General features: G+C 31.6%; 6 protein-coding genes and 1 long non-coding RNA gene across 11 annotated transcripts; 3 read left to right on the forward strand and 4 right to left on the reverse strand.

Moving 5' to 3' along the window:
• Positions 1-118: 118 nt before the first annotated feature.
• Positions 119-2,077, forward strand: Lst8 (MTOR associated protein, LST8). Of its 2 annotated transcripts, none has more exons than XM_074238484.1 (2): positions 119-381; positions 1,030-2,077. In XM_074238484.1, the coding sequence occupies exon 2, from the start codon at positions 1,057-1,059 to the stop codon at positions 1,999-2,001; it is 945 nt and encodes a 314-aa protein (XP_074094585.1). In that variant the 5' UTR covers positions 119-381; positions 1,030-1,056; the 3' UTR covers positions 2,002-2,077. The 2 variants fall into 2 exon arrangements, with proteins under 2 accessions (XP_074094585.1, XP_074094586.1); XM_074238485.1 differs by lacking the exon at positions 119-381 and adding an exon at positions 768-877.
• A 136-nt stretch (positions 2,078-2,213) lies between these two features.
• LOC141524526 (uncharacterized) lies at positions 2,214-4,446 on the reverse strand. Its single transcript, XM_074238478.1, has 3 exons — positions 3,482-4,446; positions 2,708-3,273; positions 2,214-2,599 (listed from the first exon to the last, which is right to left on the reverse strand). Exons 1-3 carry the CDS (start codon positions 4,267-4,269, stop codon positions 2,298-2,300), a joined length of 1,656 nt encoding a protein of 551 aa, XP_074094579.1. The 5' UTR covers positions 4,270-4,446; the 3' UTR covers positions 2,214-2,297.
• Positions 4,447-5,009: 563 nt separating this feature from the next.
• Positions 5,010-9,221, forward strand: Sply (Sphingosine-1-phosphate lyase). 2 transcript variants are annotated; one of them, XM_074259954.1, is made up of 8 exons: positions 5,010-5,154; positions 5,300-5,643; positions 5,795-6,003; positions 6,078-6,314; positions 6,379-6,588; positions 6,680-6,918; positions 6,982-7,249; positions 7,324-9,221. In XM_074259954.1, exons 2-8 carry the CDS (start codon positions 5,301-5,303, stop codon positions 7,432-7,434), a joined length of 1,617 nt encoding a protein of 538 aa, XP_074116055.1. In that variant the 5' UTR covers positions 5,010-5,154; position 5,300; the 3' UTR covers positions 7,435-9,221. The 2 variants fall into 2 exon arrangements, with proteins under 2 accessions (XP_074116055.1, XP_074116054.1); XM_074259953.1 differs by having other exon boundaries at positions 5,072-5,229.
• Positions 7,927-12,856, reverse strand: Gcs1 (mannosyl-oligosaccharide glucosidase). 2 transcript variants are annotated; one of them, XM_074259950.1, is made up of 4 exons: positions 12,771-12,856; positions 12,372-12,695; positions 12,040-12,306; positions 7,927-11,451 (listed from the first exon to the last, which is right to left on the reverse strand). In XM_074259950.1, the coding sequence occupies exons 3-4, from the start codon at positions 12,241-12,243 to the stop codon at positions 9,202-9,204; spliced, it is 2,454 nt and encodes an 817-aa protein (XP_074116051.1). In that variant the 5' UTR covers positions 12,244-12,306; positions 12,372-12,695; positions 12,771-12,856; the 3' UTR covers positions 7,927-9,201. The 2 variants fall into 2 exon arrangements, with proteins under 2 accessions (XP_074116051.1, XP_074116050.1); XM_074259949.1 differs by having other exon boundaries at positions 12,372-12,848.
• Positions 12,857-13,153: 297 nt separating this feature from the next.
• On the forward strand, positions 13,154-15,832 carry LOC141538471 (bifunctional purine biosynthesis protein ATIC). Its single transcript, XM_074259952.1, has 5 exons — positions 13,154-13,332; positions 13,502-13,705; positions 13,818-14,106; positions 14,177-15,323; positions 15,611-15,832. Exons 1-5 carry the CDS (start codon positions 13,305-13,307, stop codon positions 15,728-15,730), a joined length of 1,788 nt encoding a protein of 595 aa, XP_074116053.1. The 5' UTR covers positions 13,154-13,304; the 3' UTR covers positions 15,731-15,832.
• Positions 13,382-13,884, reverse strand: LOC141538474 (uncharacterized). The gene is made up of 2 exons (XR_012481060.1): positions 13,751-13,884; positions 13,382-13,662 (listed from the first exon to the last, which is right to left on the reverse strand). It is a non-coding gene; the product is annotated as an uncharacterized LOC141538474 (long non-coding RNA).
• On the reverse strand, positions 15,746-18,526 carry LOC141538473 (methylthioribose-1-phosphate isomerase). 2 transcript variants are annotated; one of them, XM_074259955.1, is made up of 6 exons: positions 18,368-18,526; positions 17,945-18,228; positions 17,209-17,444; positions 16,914-17,122; positions 16,286-16,494; positions 15,746-16,207 (listed from the first exon to the last, which is right to left on the reverse strand). In XM_074259955.1, exons 2-6 carry the CDS (start codon positions 18,074-18,076, stop codon positions 15,926-15,928), a joined length of 1,068 nt encoding a protein of 355 aa, XP_074116056.1. In that variant the 5' UTR covers positions 18,077-18,228; positions 18,368-18,526; the 3' UTR covers positions 15,746-15,925. The 2 variants fall into 2 exon arrangements, with proteins under 2 accessions (XP_074116056.1, XP_074116057.1); XM_074259956.1 differs by lacking the exon at positions 17,945-18,228 and having other exon boundaries at positions 18,368-18,495.
• Positions 18,527-18,743: the final 217 nt, after the last annotated feature.

The raw sequence follows: 18,743 nt of genomic DNA on the forward strand, positions 1-18,743 counted from the left end.
TAAATGCATCTTATAATACTTTTTGGCTTCCACAAAATGGCTATTGAGTCGCTAGTTTCATTTTTTCCATCACCAGGAGGCGCTCGTTATTTGTGATTTATTTAATATTAAATTATTAATAATTTGTTTTTATTTATTATACTGGTTAACATTTTATAATAAAAACAATTCCATACTAATTGATTTGTTAAAGAAATTTTTTAATTTGACAGCTGACGGCTAACTTCAGTATGATAATTTTCACAATTTAATTAATTTACTTTATATAAAAAAAAAACTTTTAAGTGCTATGACGTTTCAAAATTACAAAATTATCATAAATTAATTACATTTCCATCATTATTATTTCTGTGATTATTTATCAATTAATATTAAACACTGGTAAGTTAATTACAACAAAAAAGTGTTTTAAAAAATTTTCACTACCAACTTTTTTAAATTTTCGCATGTGGAATTTTTTTATTAAATTTTTTTTTTATAATGATTTAATTGTTATAAAATTATAAAACAATTCATAATACTAGAGTTAGCCGACGTTTTTAATTTTTTTGTTAATAATTAAATTAGAACAAAAAAATTACACTTACAGTTTTTTTTATAAGTGAAAAATTTTTTTTTATTTTTTTGTAATCTTTCTTTTTTTTTTTTTTTTTTAAATAAAAAAAGAATCTAAAAATTTTTTATTGTCGGCTAACTTAATTTACAGTGTCATCTTTAATTGTTGATGTCATTTTAAAATTTGACAGTTGTCATAAACAGTACATAACCTCTTATATAGTTCAAGTACGCATTATCAGTATGAAAATTAAGTTAACCGACATCTAAATTTTTTTTATGGAAAAAATTACTACAAAAAAATTTTATTTGTAAAAAAACTGTAAGTGGAATTTTTAAAAATTATTTTTTAGTTCTAATTTAATAAATGAAAAAAAAAAAAAAAAAAAAAAAAATTATAAAATTAAAAACATCGGCTAACTTTAATATTATATCATCAGCTGTGTTTGTTTATTTATGTATACTTTGTTACAGGCTAGAAAAAAATATAAATAAATAAAAATGACAGTAGAAGAAAGTGATCAGGTGATTTTTGTAACCGGTGGATATGATCACACAATAAAAGTCTGGCAAGCACACACTGGAGTATGTCAACGCACCCTGCAGCACACAGTATCACAAGTAAATGCCTTAGAAATATCCCCCAACAAGCATACAGTTGCAGCGGCCGGTTACCAGAATATATTCATGCAAGACCTGGCAGCCAGCAACAACAGCATCGCACTGAACTATGAGGGAGCTTCTAAAAATATAACAAGTCTAGGATTCCAGGAAGACGGCAAGTGGATGTTCACCGGGAGCGAAGACTGCTCGGCGCGCATATGGGACATAAGATCAGGAACTTTCCAGTGCCAGCGCATATTCCAAGCGTCTTCACCGGTGAACTGTGTTTGTCTGCACCCGAATCAGTCTCAGCTGATCGTCGGCGACCAGAGTGGAATAATTCACCTCTGGGATTTGCGGTCAGACCGCAACGAGCAGCTGATCCCGGAGGCTGAGGCTTCTATCCAGGATGTCTGCATCAATACTGAAGGTACGTACATGGCTGCTGTCAACAACAAAGGCAGTTGCTATGTCTGGACATTAACCGGAGGGATAGATGAAGAGATAACTAAGCTTCATCCTCATCAGAAACTTGCTGCTCATGAGCGCTACGCGCTTAAGTGTAAATTCAGTCCAGACTCAACCCTTCTAGTGACTACTTCTGCGGACCAGACTGCCAGGCTTTGGAAGACTTCCGATTTCTCACCGTCAATCGTTTTGCAACATGAATCTAAACGCTGGGTTTGGGATGCTGCATTCAGTGCTGATTCTCAGTATATTTTCACTGCTTCTTCTGATGGGATTGCTCGCCTTTGGAATGTTAATACTGGTACTATTGAACGTGAATATCAAGGTCATCAAAAAGCATTGACTGCTTTAGCTTTTCAGGATCAAGTTATTTAATAAGTTTATGATTAATTATTATTGTACAAAATAATTGAATAAGCAACCTAAAGTAATAAAATATTTACATAATTTATATGGAATTTTAATTTTTTATTAAAATAAAATTATTTATTTATTTATAGAGTTCAATGCCGCTTGGCGTTAAATGAATAAAATAGACTAGGCTAGGTAAATTTGTAAGACGTTCATTGTTAAAAAATTAGACGAAATTTTTTAATAATCTTATTAGATAATTTTTAATTAAGACACATATTATAATACAAAAATATATACAACTTATAAGTAAGTACTACTCAAGTCGATTTTACTTTCTTCGTAGTTTTTTTTTCTAAAACTTTTTTTTGAACAGTTTTAGTTTTTGCTTTGAAAGTAGTTTTATTTTTTAATTTCTTCAAATTTTTTACTGGATAATTTTCTTCATAGAATTTCTTAGCAGATTTTGGATCAAGAATTTTAACATCACCACGAGGAGTCAGTGAAATTTGAACATCTTCTTCTGCGTCTGAGTCGAGAGTTGAAAGCCCTCCAACTACATCCTTGTAGGCTTTAGGTCGTTTTGGTTTAACTACTGGCACTGCGACGTCGTCTTTGTTTTCTGTAAATAATTAAAATAAATATTAAAATAATATTCTTGAAAAAAATTAAATCAATTATTATAAAACATTTGACGTCTTAATAAAAAATAAAATTACAAAATACTTACTCATTGAATAATAAACAGGAATAGCCAAGCTTCTCCTAGTTTTAATGGTCATAGATCGTATATTATCAAATCCACCTGGATAATCTTTCTCTAAAGCTTTACAAGCTGCCAAAATATTCTCAGCAATTTTTTTCTTGGGCATAGCAATTGTTCCAATTCTAACACAGTGCGTACCACCGTGCCCGTGAATTTCCATACAAGTTTTCTTGAGCGCATAATCGAACTCTTTCTTCAGGTTATCTCGCCATAACTTTACCGGAGTGGGTGGATTAGCACCACGAGTAAAAGTTGATCCAAGGAGATGAGTCAAGTGTCCTGCGATTTTTCCATCAACCAGATAGAAATCAAACAGCTTCGAGAGCTTCCTCTTCATCTCGAATTGGCGGTACTCGGCCTTGACTTTGGCCATTGGGATTATTTCTCTGATCCGGTTTACTCCTTTCTCCTGCAGAACATTTTGCCAATGTTCGATAGTTTTTTCGTAGTCCTTGCGACGTCCTTTCTCCAAGTCACTAACAAACAGCGCGACGTCATCTGTCGGGCCCACCATATCATGCGGCAAGAATCTGCAAATTAGAAAAAAAATTTTAATCGATTAATTGTTGGACTTTAAAGGCTTAAAATATTAAATTGTTTATTGCAATAATACTTCATACAAGTTTGATAATCATGGCACACTCATAAGGATCCATTGGTAATTAAAATTTTATAATCATGTGTATTATATACTCAAGAAAAATTAAAAAAAAAAAAAATTTTTTTTTTTGTACTTACATTCTCAAACGGTGGTAAGGTACTCTGGGAATCTTAATACAGTTGACTTGTAAAAAGATAGGAGTATCGTCCGATGAAAATAATTTTTTATCGCTTTTTTCTTGCTCAGCAAGTTGTAATATACCATCAACGGCTTGCAAAACGTGGTCTTCATCAATCTCCAGGTCGTTGACTACTTTTTCTTCACCGTCGACTTCAATTTTAATTCCGTTTGTTACTTTCTTAGATTTTTTATCTTGCTTACTTTTTTTTCTAATTTTTTTTCCTTCTTCCGCATGCTTCTTCACTTTATCAACAATTACCTTTGATTTTTTATCAGTCTGAGTAATTTGTTCAGCATTTGATTTTAATTTTTTTTCATTAGTCGGCTTTTTCACCTTTTTTTTCATTAAAGTTGCTTTTTCTTCAGTATTTTTTAACTTTTTAATCATTTCAGGTTCTACTTCATTTTTCCTCTTTAATTGTTGAATTTTAGATTTTTTTTCTAAAATTTTGGATTTTTCCGTTGGTTCTTTTTTAGCTTTAATATTTTCTTTCACTGGCTTCGTATTTGTTAATTCTGTTGGACCAACGTTTTTATTTTGTTTTTTATTTGATTTAATAACTTTTTCAACAGGTTTTTCAACTTGAGCAACAAGTTTTTTTTTTTTAACAGGCTTAATTGGTTTTTCAACTTTACTTACAGGTTTTTCCTTTTTGATAGCTTTATTAATTTTAGCACCAGCAACCACACCGGCTTTCTTTGGGTCATTTTGTTTTTTTTTATTTTCAACGTTTTGTTTCTTCATTTTAAAAAGTTAAATGAATAATACGAATCTAATAAATTATTTTAACAATTTAAATCACTTTTTAGTGATTAATTATTTAATTAAATAAAAATTAATAAATCCCGAACTCATGCAACGTGACTATTACTTTGAAGGTTACGTTGAAAAGATTTAGAAAACGTGGTATTGCTCACAGGAAGTACAACGTGAAATTACTGTCTACCAGGAAAGAGTCCCGCGTCATTTTAATTTTGTTTATTTTTTCTACCACCGCTAGAGCGCGCGCTAGAAGTTTATTTACTTGGCGCTAATTTTTAAATGCAAATTTAGAATCTTTAAAAATTAACAGCTATTTTTTTTTAATAATTTTTAAAATTACAATTGTAGTTTTTCAAGTTTTTACAAGTAAAATTTTTTTATAATCATTTTTCAAAAAAAAAAAAAAAAAAAAAAATTCTAAAAATTCTAAAAATTTTTAAATGTCAACTAATTTAATCATTATTCTGAAAAATTATTATTTAACAAATTGGATTTTTAATTTTTTAAAATATTTGTTAGTCAATTTTTTTCTTATTTTTTTTTTTGTCAAAATGTATTTGTAAAAAAAAATTATTAAATTAATTTTGATAATAATTATAAATAATCATCAGAAATATTTAATTAAAGCATCTGAATTTAGAAAAAAAGATCTCAACTAGCAGCTGTTGCGCCTGTCGTCAAAACTTAGAATTATTTTTATTTGTGCGTTGTACAAAATATTTACACCCATTTATTTATCTTTACATATATTTATAGACGTATTTTTATGTACATGCATAAGTACTTATCTCTTAACGAGCTAATTTTTATTTGTTTTTAATCAGCGTTTTTATTTGAACAATTCAAAAAGGCAAAAAAAATTTAAAGGTGAGTAAACCAACAAATTAGTCAGCATTACAAGTCAATTTTAACAGTTACTTGTGCTTATTATAAATTTAGAAGGTATTTATTTTTTTTTTTAATTTGTATTTTAATTATTTATTATTGATAAATTATTTTGTATGTTTTTTAGAATGAATACCGTGAAAGAGCTAATAAACGATAGCTTTAAGGAAAAAGAACCTTGGCAAATAGTAACAATAACAACTGGCTCAGTTCTCGGTGCTATTTGGGTATGGAATTTTTGTAACCATGATGAGAGTATTGTCGTACGTAGCAAGAAACAATTGTTCAAACTAGCCCGTTACATTCCTTCGGTTCGCGAACATATAGAACGCGAGCTCAATAATCTAAACGATACTTTTGAAAACGAGAGCAAAAATCGGCTCCAAGGTATTCAGTGTGTCACAAATTTACCTAAGAAAGGTTTAAATCATGAACAAGTTATTGAAGCTATCAAGCAGAGTGTACAAATAGGTAATTTTAATTTTTGAATTAAAAATAAGTTTATTATTTAAATAAAAATTTTTCTATTACTTATATAAATAAATAATAAAAGTTATTGGCCAGTAGGCTGTTGGGACTTAAATAAATAAATAAATAAATAAATAAATAAAATTTTTTTCAGGTGACTACGATTGGAAAAATGGCAAAGTTTCAGGAACTGTGTACAGAAATGATGAAAAGCTGATAAACTTGATGGCCGAAGTTTATGGGATCGCTTCGTATACAAATCCTCTGCATCCTGATGTATTTCCTGGGGTTTGTAAAATGGAGGCTGAAGTTGTAAGAATTTCCTGTCGTTTATTTCACGGCAATAATAAATCCTGCGGGACTGTAAGTTTTATTTTTTTTTATTTATACTTAAAATAAATTAAAAAAAAATATCTTTTTTTAATTTATAATTTCAGATGACATCTGGAGGTACTGAATCAATTATTTTAGCATGCAAAGCATATCGCGATTACGCACGCGAAGTTAAAGGAATCAAGCACCCTGAAATGGTGGTACCGGTAACGGCCCACTCGGCTTTTGACAAAGCTGCTCAGTACTTAAATATCAAAGTACGAGCTGTGCCGCTCAACCCAAAAAGCTTCACAGTCAGCATTAATGCCATGAAAAAAGCTATTTCTCGCAACACAATAATGGTACTAAGTATTATTATTATTAATGATCACCTAATTAATAATTTAAATATTTTAAAAATAATAGCTCGTTGGATCAACACCGAATTTCCCATACGGTACAATGGATAATATTGAAGAAATTTCTAAGCTTGGTCTTAAATATAACATTCCAGTTCATGTTGATGCTTGTCTGGGTGGATTTTTATTATGTTTTATGCCAGCTGCTGGTTTTGATGTTCCACCATTTGATTTTATTCTACCTGGTGTTACTTCTATTTCTGCTGATACTCACAAAGTATGCATCTAAATATTTCTTCTTAAAAAAAAATATAAATTATTTTTTCATGATATTAAATTACAATTTATAATTAATAATAAATTTTTAGTATGGATACGCACCGAAAGGATCATCAGTTATTCTTTACAGCGATAAAAAGTATCGTCATCATCAATTCACAATAACAACAGATTGGCCTGGCGGTATTTACGGTTCTCCAACAATAAATGGCTCACGTGCTGGAGGAATAATAGCCGCTTGTTGGGCATCAATGATGCATTTTGGTTACGATGGTTATTTGGAATCAACTAGAAAAATAATCCAAACAACAAAATACCTCGAATCAAAGTAATTTTTAATTAAATAATTAATTATTATTAATATTGATTAATTAAATTAATTTACTTACAGATTAAGAGAATTAGATAGTATTTATATCATCGGCACTCCTGGTACTTCAGTCATCGCTTTGGGCTCCAATAAATTCCACATTTATCGTCTTTCTGAAGGTCTTGGAGCCAGAGGATGGAATTTAAATACTTTGCAATTTCCGAGTGCTATTCACTTGTGCGTTACTTATGTTCACACACAGCCGGGTGTTGCTGATACCTTTTTGGACGATGTCAGAAATGTTCTTATAGAAATTAATAAGACACCTGATGTTCCTATAGAAGGACGGGTAATTAATTAATCATTTTATTGATTAATTCATAGATTTCATTAAATATAATCATAATAATTTTTTATTCACAGCTCGCTATGTATGGAATGAGCCAAAGTCTTCCAGATCGTTCAGTAGTCGGAGACTTGACTAGACTTTTTATTGACTCAATGTACTTTATTCCAGAAGAGGAGAGGAATTGATATTTTTGCTCAATTTTTATTCCACTTAATTTTTTAAATCAAAGAGATTTTTATATATATATATATATATATATATTTTTTTTTTCTAGCGTTTTTCACACAAGATAATTATACTTACTATCCATTATAAAGAAATATTTTCCATACATATTTAGATACGGATTGTTTTTTATAAATAAATATATATTTTATGTGGAAAATTTTATTTTATTTGACAATAATTTTTTTTTTTTAGACAAGTAAAATTAAATCCAAATTTTTATAAGATGATATATTTTTATTTCTAATTACGTTTTAAATTACATTAAGTAATTTACTTATTATCGAGTACACAAGATCACAATTTTGTATACAAAAAAAACTTTACAGTTTAATTAACAAAAGACTTAGAATCAAATGTTGATTATTTTTCAGTTTAAATCTTACAGTTTTTTTTTTTTTTTTTTCATTTAATGATACTATAAATATTGATACTATTTCTATCCTTATCAATTTTATTATTTTTTTTTTTTTTTTTTTTTTTTTTTTTTTTTTTTTTAATGAACTATGATTAGTCCTAAGACCGGAAAAATGATGTTTGTGTTAATGTTTATGTTTCGTTTTTCACAGCCAGTTATCGATAATTTCTTATTGAAAAAATCGACGTCTGTATTAAAATCTGTTTTTAGTTGTTATTTTACATCCTTACAATAAGAAAAAAAAAATATGCTTATTATCAATAATATTAGATACATGTATATCTATATTTATATATAAATATATACAGAAGTATCAATTACGCAGAAGCTGTTAAAAATTTAGGAGATAAAATCCTTAATAATAATCGATATAATTATTATCATTATTAATTAATATTAATTTTATTTATTAATTAGCTGCAATTTTTGGTGTGCAGTCTTATTATAAAAATGTTTTTTTTTTTTTTTTTTTTTCAGTTATCAAATCCTGAGTCTTCACTTTTGAATTTTTAAAAAATTATAATTACATATTGCCTTGATTTATTTGACTAAAAAATTTATTAAATAATAATTAATAATTAAACGCAAGCTGAAATTGATTTTTTAGTGAGTACCAGCTCACGAATTAAATGAAAAATAATTTTTAATTAATTGTGAGTGAGGTTTACAATCCTCAACTTTAACTTGTGCTTTTTTTAAAATTAATTCACTAAAATTAACAATTTTTTATATGAACACATTTTACTAAAATTAATTGATTAATATCTAATTTTAAATAATAAAAATAATAATAATAATACATTTTCAGTTAATCTCAAAATTTAGTTTTTAAAAATTGGTACATGTGTTTATTACAATTTTTTTTGTTGTATAAAAATTTATCCTTTTTATTTTTAAATAAATTATAAAAATTTTGAAATTCTGTTCTTAGGTCTCGAAAATTTTAGTATAAATATTTAAATAAAAAATTAATAATAAATGTAAAGTAATTTTCTAAATTTTTATAAAATCCACTGTGAAAACAACGAAAAAAATTTTTCCGTCATTCAAACAGTAGTGTTCAATTTTTTAAATTATGTCTTTATGCAAAAAAACTTTTTTTATCTAATCAACAAATTTCAATCAATTAAAATCTAAACTACTTATAACAAAAACTTAAAAATTTTCTCCAAAACAATTCTTATTTATAAAACATTAAAAAATTACAAAATACGAGCAAGTAGAATAAAAAAAATGACTGATTGTCTTAGACAAAAAAAAAAAAAAAAAAGAAAAAAAAAAACAAATTAGTTAACTGAACCCAAAAAACCTAATAAATTTCCGCCATGATCATAACAATCAGCGAAGACCATCCATTAAACGGATGACTGCCTTTTCCTTCTCCATAAACATCTCCATAATTTTCCCAAATGAACCCGGTTTTTTTGTACTGCACCAGCATATTTTTGATTAAGTTCTCTCTCAAGTCCTTGTAAATTTTCTTGGCTTTCCCGGCATATGGTCCGGGAGTCTCAGCATACCAATTGAGCGCTCTCAAGGTCAAATAATTCAAATTAATCCAAATAGGTCCTCTCCAATAGGGCGCATCATGCTCAGTATTGTACTTGGCATAGAGCGGAGAATTTTTTGCGAGGGACCTGAGCCCGAACTTGGTCCAGAGCAGCTCGGGCTTGGTCAAGTCCATCAGAATTTTCTCCAGATGCGGAGAGTCCGATTCAACGACCTGCAAAATGAATGGAAACAGCGACAAGTATCCAAAACTCGAATCAACAAACTTAAGACTCGGGTCCTCTAGGACGACTCTGATGAGCTCCGGCGAAGCTGGAGACCTGGGAGGCGCACTAGGTTTCCTCAGCTCTACCTTGTCCGTATGGAGGCCATAGTCCGCGTAGGACTGGCTGGAAGGCGACCAGTGCAGCCCGTTGAGCACCTGGTTGTCCGTCAAGAACTTGTGAGTGTCCCGGTACTTGTCCGCCGGGTGGTGTAGCAGCTCCGAGAGCCTCGCCATTACTCCCGCAGCGAAAGCGATCCAGCACCTCAAATCGACATGTCTCTCATCGACATTCGGGTGCGAAGCTCGTGGGTAATCATCAAGCCCAGAAGTCAGCGTTTTTGGATTGAGTTCTCGGTTGGTCAAGCTGTCTCGTCCGCGCCACCTGTAAGTACCCGGCATGTCTCCAACTTGCGTGGTGTTGAACCACTCGAACCAGGCGTGCAATCTCGGATACAATTTATCCAGTAATTTGTAGTGCCTGTCCAGGAGCTCCGATTCCCTGGAGTTCAAAATATACTGCAGGGTCAAGAAGAAAGTCGGAGGGTTCGCATTGGTGCTGATCTGGGTGACAAACTCCTCAGGAACCTTCGCCAGAGCCTCCGACCCCAGGATCATTTCTCTGGGGATCCAGCCTTCGGAGTTCATCAAGTCGAACCAGTGACTCATTATGTCCATCTCGATGTCCAAGTCCCAGGTCGCGACCAAAAGTCCGTGAAAGCCTTCGTCCCAGAGAAATCCGCGGGGAAAGAAACTTCTGCTAGGCACTCCGGTGTACAAGGGAGCCTTCCAGTATGGAACTGGACTCTTGGTGTGGACACTCTGGACCTGGGAGCTTCCGTAGAAGTACCCGATGCTTCCGATCAAGTTTGAGAACCCGTACTTGGCGAACTCTATCACGTCTTCCTTGAAGCCTTTCTCTGTTAGTTTGAAGATCTTCTCAAACTTGTCGTTGAACCGTTTTCGCTGCTCCAAAAGCGCCAGGTCGAAGTTTTTCCCGGTGAGCTTCTCTTTGCGCAGAGGAACACTGCCAGATTCGAAAAGAACTTCGAACTCGAAAGGAACTCGAGCGGTGACCTGGGTCGCACAGAAATTAGGGTCGGTTTTCTTCCCTTCGTTGTCAAGAGGAAGTTGGTCGCCTCCTAGGACAATTCGCTTGAGCTTGACGTTCGAGACTTTTTGGGAGGCGAGTCGTAAATTCTGGAGGATTGTTTCTTTGACGAGGTTCAGACCCGGCAACACGGCTATTAGGAAGGAGTGCTCTTCCACAGTGCCCTTAGTGGGGTTCATACTGAACCTGTAGGCACCTAGACCGTCGGTGTAGCCTTCCATGCCTGACAGACGGTTGTCTGCGCCCAGAGAAGCTTTTATGTTCCCGGTGGACTTGTCTTCTAGGGCGGAGTAGAAGATGAAAGATATTTCTTGGGATTTTTGGGAATCTTTGGGCTCTACTTTGGATGTCACCCCGATTCTGGCTGTCCAGTCACCACCGTGACGGCCACCTGGCTTCTTTACGTACGAGATTTTTATTATCAGGTCCCCGTCGTGGATTTCTTGGACTCCGAAAGTCTTGCCGTCGTGTTCGAGCCAGCCGTACTTGTCGAGTTTGTCGCCTTGCTCGCACCAGTGACGGAAACTCTCACCGCCTTGTCGCAGGTTTTGCGGTCGGTACCACATCAAACCGCTGACCAGCGATTGAGGGTCTCGGGTTTTCATTCCGAAGTACAGGCCGGGTCGGTATGAACCCCAGTATCGATCTGCTGTGTCCAGGCCATTAATCGCCACTAGCTAAAGTGTAAATTTATTTTTTATTTATTTATTAACCAGAAAATACACAGGACTTTTTTTAATAAACAATAAAATTAATAAATTTTCTTTTTTTTTAAATTGATAAATTATTTAAAAAAATTTGATGTTAAAAATACAACACATTAAAATTTTTTTTTGAAATTATGCAATGTGTTTTTAAATTGAAAATGTAATTTTTTTTAAGTTGATAATTTATTTGATTAAATAATTAAAAATAAAAAATATTTAATATGTTTTTGTTATAAATTAGAATTATAATAGATTTTAATTTTTTTTTATTTAAATATTGTGTCAGATAAGACATTTTAATATTTATCAACATCAGCATTTTTTATCAAAAAACTTTGATGGAAAATTATTGATACGAACGATTTGTAATATCTAATGAAATTTAAAAAGATAACAAGTGACTTTCTCTTGCTATATAAACCGAGAGTAAACTATAATTATTTCAGTTTGAATCTAAAATTAAAAGTGTTCTGTCATTTCGAATCAAAGAAAGTAATCAACTTATTACTAAAAAAAAATTAAAAAACTTTCGGTGTTTTACTGTCATGAATTATTTACCTTTTCTGAATCAAACGGAGTATTGACGCGCGTTTCCAGATACCCTTTGTAACCAAACCAAGCAGCAACCGCCATACAGGTTACCGTCAGCACCGAGTTCATCAGATTCATCCTCGATGACTCGGTTTCTTTTTTATGATGAGCATGATTCAAATGTTTGTTTTTAGCTTTCGGTGTTCGTTCGTGAGACTTTGACTTCACCATTTTACTCCAATTTTATGTAATTTTCTAAATTCAACGTTGTTTTTTTTTTTTTTTTTTTTAAATCTGGAAAATCATAAGATAGGTTAGAAAATATATTTTCATAAATAAATATAATCTAATCTACTTACAGATTGAAAATACATTAGTGTTATTGCCAGCCAACTCGACAAGTTGTGTTTGCTGATAGCTGACAGAATTGATTACAGAGCCGTTATTGAAACTCGGTAACTGTCTTTCTTGTTTTCTTGACAGAGGTGGAAATTTTTATGTTTGCCTATTCTACACTACTATGTTTTACGTTAATAAAATGCTTTATTTATAATATTCTCCGTGGCAGACTTTTTTGATAAGTTATTTTATTAAATTGGACTTAAAAACTTGACACTGATACTGGGAATTTAGAGGTTTTAGAGTTCAATCAGAGCCGGTAAAATAGATAATCACTTTTTGCGCTACAGATTAATCATCTTTTATATTTTTTATACTTTTTTAAATAATTATTTAAAATTTCAAAAATTTATAATTACCTTTTTTTAATAATACTGAAGTTATCAGTCAGCTGTCAATTTTAAAAATTTTTTTAACAAATTAATTACAGTAAAAAAATGCTTCTAAAAATTTTCACTTGTAACAATATTTTTTTTCACAAATAATTTATTGAAGCAGATAATAAATAAAAATATAAATGACGTTAGTAAAAAATTTCAATTTATTATTTATTTCGTAATTTATTTATATCTTTACCCCACGGATTTGTTGAATTAACGATAACAATTATAAATAGAGATTAAATTTATTATTATTATTATTATTATTATTATTATTATTATTAATATTATTATTAATTCATTAATGATGTTATTGTTCCACCATTAATGATCCACCACTATCTATAAATATATTTATAATACATTTTTGTTGTAGATAAGCCTAGAGCCTCGAGAAGAGGTTAATTAACGCCACTTGTTAAAAGCCGCATCCGGCGCACACATCTCTCTTCAGTTCAATTGAAATTCAAAGTAAAATTTCAATTACCCAAATTATATTAATAATTTTTTTGAATGTCGTCGAAGATGTCTGGCAAGCTAGGTAAATAAAAAAAATAAATAAATTATAAATAAGTAAAAAATATAAACAATTATTTTATCGACCACGTGCTCTGATTATTTATTTTTTTACATTTTTTGGTTAATTTATATTTAAATAACTGCGCAATTATTTTCATACACAATTACATTGATAATTTTTTGAATTTCAGCATTATTGAGTGTGTCTGACAAGACAAATTTATTGTCTCTGTCAAAAAAATTACACGAACTAGGAATGACCTTGGTAGCATCCGGAGGAACTGCTAAATCGCTAAGAGATGCTGGATTACCGGTGAAAGATGTTGCTGACATTACAGGCGCATCTGAAATGCTTGGTGGTCGAGTAAAAACATTACATCCAGCTGTTCATGCCGGTAATTAATAATTCTTAAAAAAAAAATATTTATTAAAATTCGTACTTATAAAATTTATAACTCAACTCCTCAAATTTTATTTGTTAAAACTAAAAAAATAAATATATTCCAGGAATCTTAGCGCGTTTGACTGAGTCAGATCAATCAGATATGAAGAAGCAAAATTATTCAAACATAAGCTTGGTGGTCTGTAATTTGTACCCTTTTAAAAATACCATCAGCAAGAGTGATGTAACCCTGGCAGACGCTGTTGAAAATATCGATATCGGTGGAGTTACTCTTTTGCGCGCGGCTGCTAAAAATCACGCCCGGGTCACTGTAATCTGCGACCCCAATGATTACGAAAAGGTCATCACTGAAATGCAGACTGACGTCAACAAAGATACTACATTAAATACAAGGTACATTAAATAAATAAATAAATTTAAAAATAAAAAAAAAAATTAATTTATATAATTTAAAATTTTTCAGGCAAATGTTGGCTTTAAAAGCGTTCACCCACACCTCAGAATACGACGACGCAATATCTGATTACTTCCGTAAGCAGTACAGCAACGGGAAATCCCAGCTGACTCTGCGGTATGGAATGAACCCGCACCAGAAGCCAGCTCAAGTGTTCACCACTCTGGAGAAGCTGCCTCTTACGGTAGTAAACGGCTCTCCGGGATTCATCAACCTCTGTGACGCGTTGAACGCCTACCAACTAGTAAAGGAACTCAAGGAAGCCCTTGGCCTACCCGCAGCAACTTCTTTCAAGCACGTCAGCCCAGCAGGAGCTGCTGTGGGAGTTCCTCTCGACGCGGTCCAGGCAAAATTGTGCCAGGTTGACGATTTAGTTGACCAACTGACCCCCCTAGCCGTCGCTTACGCCAGAGCACGTGGTGCTGACCGCATGTCCAGCTTCGGAGACTTCGTGGGTCTTTCAGATCCCTGCGACGCCGCTACTGCGAGAATAATCTCTCGGGAAGTTTCAGATGGCATCATTGCACCTGGCTACAGCCCCGAGGCCCTGGAGATCCTTAAAAAGAAGAAAAACGGAGCCTACTGCGTCCTGGAAATTGATCCCGAGTACGTTCCTAATGACATTGAGCGGAAGATGATCTTCGGGCTGACTCTGGAGCAGTGCAGAAACAACGCGGTTATTGATAAGAATCTTTTTGCTAATGTTGTGACTGATAACAAGCTGTTGCTGGATTCTGCGCTTAGGGACCTGATTGTCGCGACTATCGCGGTTAAGTACACTCAGAGTAACTCTGTTTGCTATGTCAAAGACGGCCAGGTGATCGGTATTGGGGCTGGTCAGCAGTCCAGGATTCACTGCACGAGATTGGCTGGTGACAAGGCTGATAACTGGTGGCTGAGACAGCATCCCAAGGTCATGGGCATGAAGTTCAAGAAAGGAGTCAAGCGCGCTGAAATTTCTAATGCTATTGACAATTATGTTAATGGGTCAGTGGAAAAGGACATGGACGAGGCTACCTGGGCTGCTATGTTCGAGGTTGTGCCTGAGAAACTTACGGAGGAAGACAAGAAACAGTGGATCTGTAAAATGGAAAATGTTGCTATCAGTAGTGACGCTTTCTTCCCATTTAGGGATAATGTTGATCGGGCCAGACTTGTAAGTATTTATTTATTTTTTTATTTAAAAAAAAAAAAAAAATAATAATAATAATAATAATAATAATGTGTTTTAATTTGAGTTATTATTATTATAATTATTAATTTTAATTTATAAAAAAAAGAATTAAACATTAAAAGTTCATAGAAATTGCGTTAAGAAGCAAATTGAGTCATTAGATCAACTTATTTAAATAAAATTTTTTTTTCTTTAATTATATATTGACTCAGAATATTGAATCATTCCAATACTTAATAAATATTAATTACATATATATATTTTTTCAGAGCGGAGTTAAATACATTGCCAGCCCAGCTGGATCAACAAACGACCAAGTGGTTATAGATGCTTGCAATGAGCATAAAATAGTGTTATCACACACCAATGTCCGATTATTCCACCATTGAAATAAAATAATTAAATCTTAATAATTATTTTTTTATTATCAATAATTGTAACCAATATCAACGTTAATACTTTTTATATCAGAATAAAAAAATATGAGCTTACGATTATTTTATTTTAATATTTTTCCTAACTTAATATTTTATTTATTTTAATGTAATTGACTTTTTATTGAGGGTTGGAATGCAATAACTTTATTATTGTCGGTCAATTGAAACAAGCTGCTTCAAGTCCTTTGGGTTGATAACACCAACCTCGGTGATGATTCCAGTGATCAGGTGAGCAGGGGTCACGTCAAATGCGGGGTTCCAGCACTGGATTCCCTTGGCAGCGATTCTCTGGTCGTTCAGGTGCGTCATTTCACGCTCAGGTCGCTCTTCAATAGGTATCTTGTCTCCCGCTATTATGTCGAAGTCTATAGACGTTCTTGGAGCCGCTACGTAGAATGGAACTTCGTGATATTTTGCTAGGATTGCAATCTGTTGGATTTATTTAATAATTAATTTTTTTTTTTTTTGCAGTAATGATAAGAATAAAAGTAGTTAAATAAAATTAACCTGATAAGTTCCTATTTTGTTAGCAGTATCTCCATTAGCAGCAACTCTGTCAGCGCCAACTACTACAGCATTTATTTTTCTAGACTTCATCAACGCAGCTACCATGTCATCGCATATCAAAGTACCTGGTATATTTTCATGGACTAATTCGTAAGCTGTTAAACGGGCTCCTTGATTGTACGGACGTGTTTCAGTACAATATACTTGCTCTAAAAAAATTATTGAATATTAAACATTTTTTTTTACTAAATAAAATTCAAATAAATAAAAACGATGAATTTATCAGAAAGTTATTTGAAAAAATTAAAACGTATTTTTATATATCCTGGCTTAATTTAATTTATTCAACCAATGATTCGATTTTCGGATGAATAATGATTATCCCTTCGGAGTAAAAATTTTTGTGGTTGAATTTTATTTATATACCTTATAAAAAATTCAAGATCAGTTTTTCGATCTGGAATTTTCTTCTATCCGGGATAGAAATTAATATTATCATTATATCCACTTACATAAAAAACATTTATCATATTTAAATACCTGATAAAATTATATCTGGGATTAAAAACTGGCTTTCAGAGAATTAATGTTGGTGGAAAAATAAACTATTATTGCGACGTTATCTTACCAAGTTTTCTTCTGCTGTGAAGCGATCGCACAACACCTAGAGCGGTACCATATCCTGTGGTAGCCAGTGACCCAGTGTTACAATGAGTTAATACTCGTACTAAATTATTATCTATAATATTTTTAAGAATTTCATCAGCACCAAAGTCACCAATAGCCCGATTGTCGTCAATATCCTTTTTGAACATATTATCTATTGATCTCAGTATTCTAAGGAACAAAAAATTATTTATTTTAATTTGTAATCTTAATCTTAATTCTTTGAATTAAATATTAGTTTTTAAATTTATACTTACTCAGAAACCATATTTTCTACATTAATACTGTCATCTCTGTACAGTTTATTAGCCAGCTTGATGAGTTGTTCAGCAGCAATTTTAATATTAACAGCTGTAGGGCGTGCCGATATCAAATAGTTCATTTTTCCTTCTACTTCACGTCTCACTGAGCTTTTTTCACTGTAATTATCATTTTTTAATTCGACTGCAAGACTTAAGCAGCCTACCATCGCAATTGCTGGAGCTCCACGGACCTAATTGTCAACAATTACATATAAATTATGCAGTAAAGTTTCCTTTATCTGTTATTAATTTTTATAATACAATAGTAATCATTTTTTTTTATAAATTAATTGCATAAATGTTAACTTTTTAATTCTTTTTTTAAAAATTTTTTTTATTTGAAATCTGGAAGCTGGTTTTTACCATAATAAAAAAAATGACATTAAAATTAGCAGTCATTTGGCCATTTTTTAATTTTTTTTAAACAAAAAAATTAATTAAAAAGAAAATATTTAAAAAAATTGCTTTTTTTAATTTTTTTAATTTCTACCATTTTTTTTGCCATAAATTATTTGTTAAAAAAATTCTTAAATTATAAAATATCTTAAAAATTGAATTTTTTAATTTTTTTAATTTCCACTAATTTTTTTTCTCATTTTTTTTGCCATAAATTATTTGTTAAAAAAATTCTTACATTATCAAATATCTGCTAAATAGATTTTCATTAAAAAAAAAATAATAATAATAATACCTGCATCTTATTGATAACTTTCCAACCATCTTCAACACCCTGAACATTTATATACCGAGTAATTACAGGCAGAAGCGTTTGATCCAAGACTTCCAGCTTTTCATTATTATATTTAATAGCTTCCAAAGCCATTTTGTTAGTAATATAAAATACTAATATAAATATTTAAAAAACAATGAGTATTAGCAATTTAATGGAGGTTATTTATTATTTAAATAATAATAACACTATCAAAGGATAAAAAGCATCACTGATAGCTGATAGCGAGTTTATAGTTCACGTGCCTAGATAACAACAGAAGAGAAAAAATTGTTTTCGTTAGTTATTATTCACGTGATAGATTTCTATATGTGGCTGTTATTTTAATATGTAAGTACATAATGTACATTTACATAAAAATAATCAACACTAAACTCAACTTACCACTGAGGAGTCACCAGTTGCAAGTATACAAGTAATATGCTGTGGAATGTATCCAAAGGCAATTTAAAGATTCGGCTTGCAGTTCACCGCTTAGTTGGATCTACTTGTTTAATGTGTACTAATACTTGCTCTGCATGAATGAGACTGCAATTACACAACTTGTATCTCTGTTAGTTGCTGTTTATATACATATTATATATTATATATATTATATTTGCTGTTGTGATGAAATAATGCCGGCATTGTCACGTGATTAATGATAATGTTGTTGATATTAATGATGTTGATGAGGATGATGTTGATGATGTTGCTGGAGGTGGGAATGGAAATAATTTAATTATGTTCCGCATCTGTTATGATTATGATTAGCCGATTT

This window comes from Cotesia typhae, unplaced genomic scaffold (genome assembly GCF_013202065.1).
Source record: "Cotesia typhae breed Kobodo isofemale line unplaced genomic scaffold, CoteBio_Ctyphae contig_22, whole genome shotgun sequence".
NCBI lineage: Eukaryota > Metazoa > Arthropoda > Insecta > Hymenoptera > Braconidae > Cotesia > Cotesia typhae.

What these genes read in the sequence shown, in the direction of transcription:
- Gcs1 (XM_074259950.1), bottom strand. Translation starts at nt 12,243, where the DNA reads ATGGTGAAGTCAAAGTCTCACGAACGAACACCGAAAGCTAAAAACAAA. An exon ending in CTCCGTTTGATTCAGAAAAG is followed by an intron (nt 11,452 to 12,039) that starts GTAAATAATTCA and finishes TTTACACTTTAG; the next exon opens with CTAGTGGCGATTAATGGCCT.
- LOC141538473 (XM_074259955.1), bottom strand. Translation starts at nt 18,076, where the DNA reads ATGGCTTTGGAAGCTATTAAATATAATAATGAAAAGCTGGAAGTCTTG. An exon ending in GTAGAAAATATGGTTTCTGA is followed by an intron (nt 17,123 to 17,208) that starts GTAAGTATAAAT and finishes TTTGTTCCTTAG; the next exon opens with AATACTGAGATCAATAGATA. An exon ending in TCACAGCAGAAGAAAACTTG is followed by an intron (nt 16,495 to 16,913) that starts GTAAGATAACGT and finishes TAATTTTTTTAG; the next exon opens with AGCAAGTATATTGTACTGAA.
- Lst8 (XM_074238484.1), top strand. Translation starts at nt 1,057, where the DNA reads ATGACAGTAGAAGAAAGTGATCAGGTGATTTTTGTAACCGGTGGATAT.
- LOC141538471 (XM_074259952.1), top strand. Translation starts at nt 13,305, where the DNA reads ATGTCGTCGAAGATGTCTGGCAAGCTAG. An exon ending in GATACTACATTAAATACAAG is followed by an intron (nt 14,107 to 14,176) that starts GTACATTAAATA and finishes AAAATTTTTCAG; the next exon opens with GCAAATGTTGGCTTTAAAAG. An exon ending in ATGTTGATCGGGCCAGACTT is followed by an intron (nt 15,324 to 15,610) that starts GTAAGTATTTAT and finishes ATATTTTTTCAG; the next exon opens with AGCGGAGTTAAATACATTGC.
- LOC141524526 (XM_074238478.1), bottom strand. Translation starts at nt 4,269, where the DNA reads ATGAAGAAACAAAACGTTGAAAATAAAAAAAAACAAAATGACCCAAAG. An exon ending in CCTTACCACCGTTTGAGAAT is followed by an intron (nt 3,274 to 3,481) that starts GTAAGTACAAAA and finishes TCTAATTTGCAG; the next exon opens with ATTCTTGCCGCATGATATGG. An exon ending in TCCTGTTTATTATTCAATGA is followed by an intron (nt 2,600 to 2,707) that starts GTAAGTATTTTG and finishes AATTATTTACAG; the next exon opens with AAAACAAAGACGACGTCGCA.
- Sply (XM_074259954.1), top strand. Translation starts at nt 5,301, where the DNA reads ATGAATACCGTGAAAGAGCTAATAAACGATAGCTTTAAGGAAAAAGAA. An exon ending in TTTCTGCTGATACTCACAAA is followed by an intron (nt 6,589 to 6,679) that starts GTATGCATCTAA and finishes ATAAATTTTTAG; the next exon opens with TATGGATACGCACCGAAAGG. An exon ending in ATGTTCCTATAGAAGGACGG is followed by an intron (nt 7,250 to 7,323) that starts GTAATTAATTAA and finishes TTTTATTCACAG; the next exon opens with CTCGCTATGTATGGAATGAG.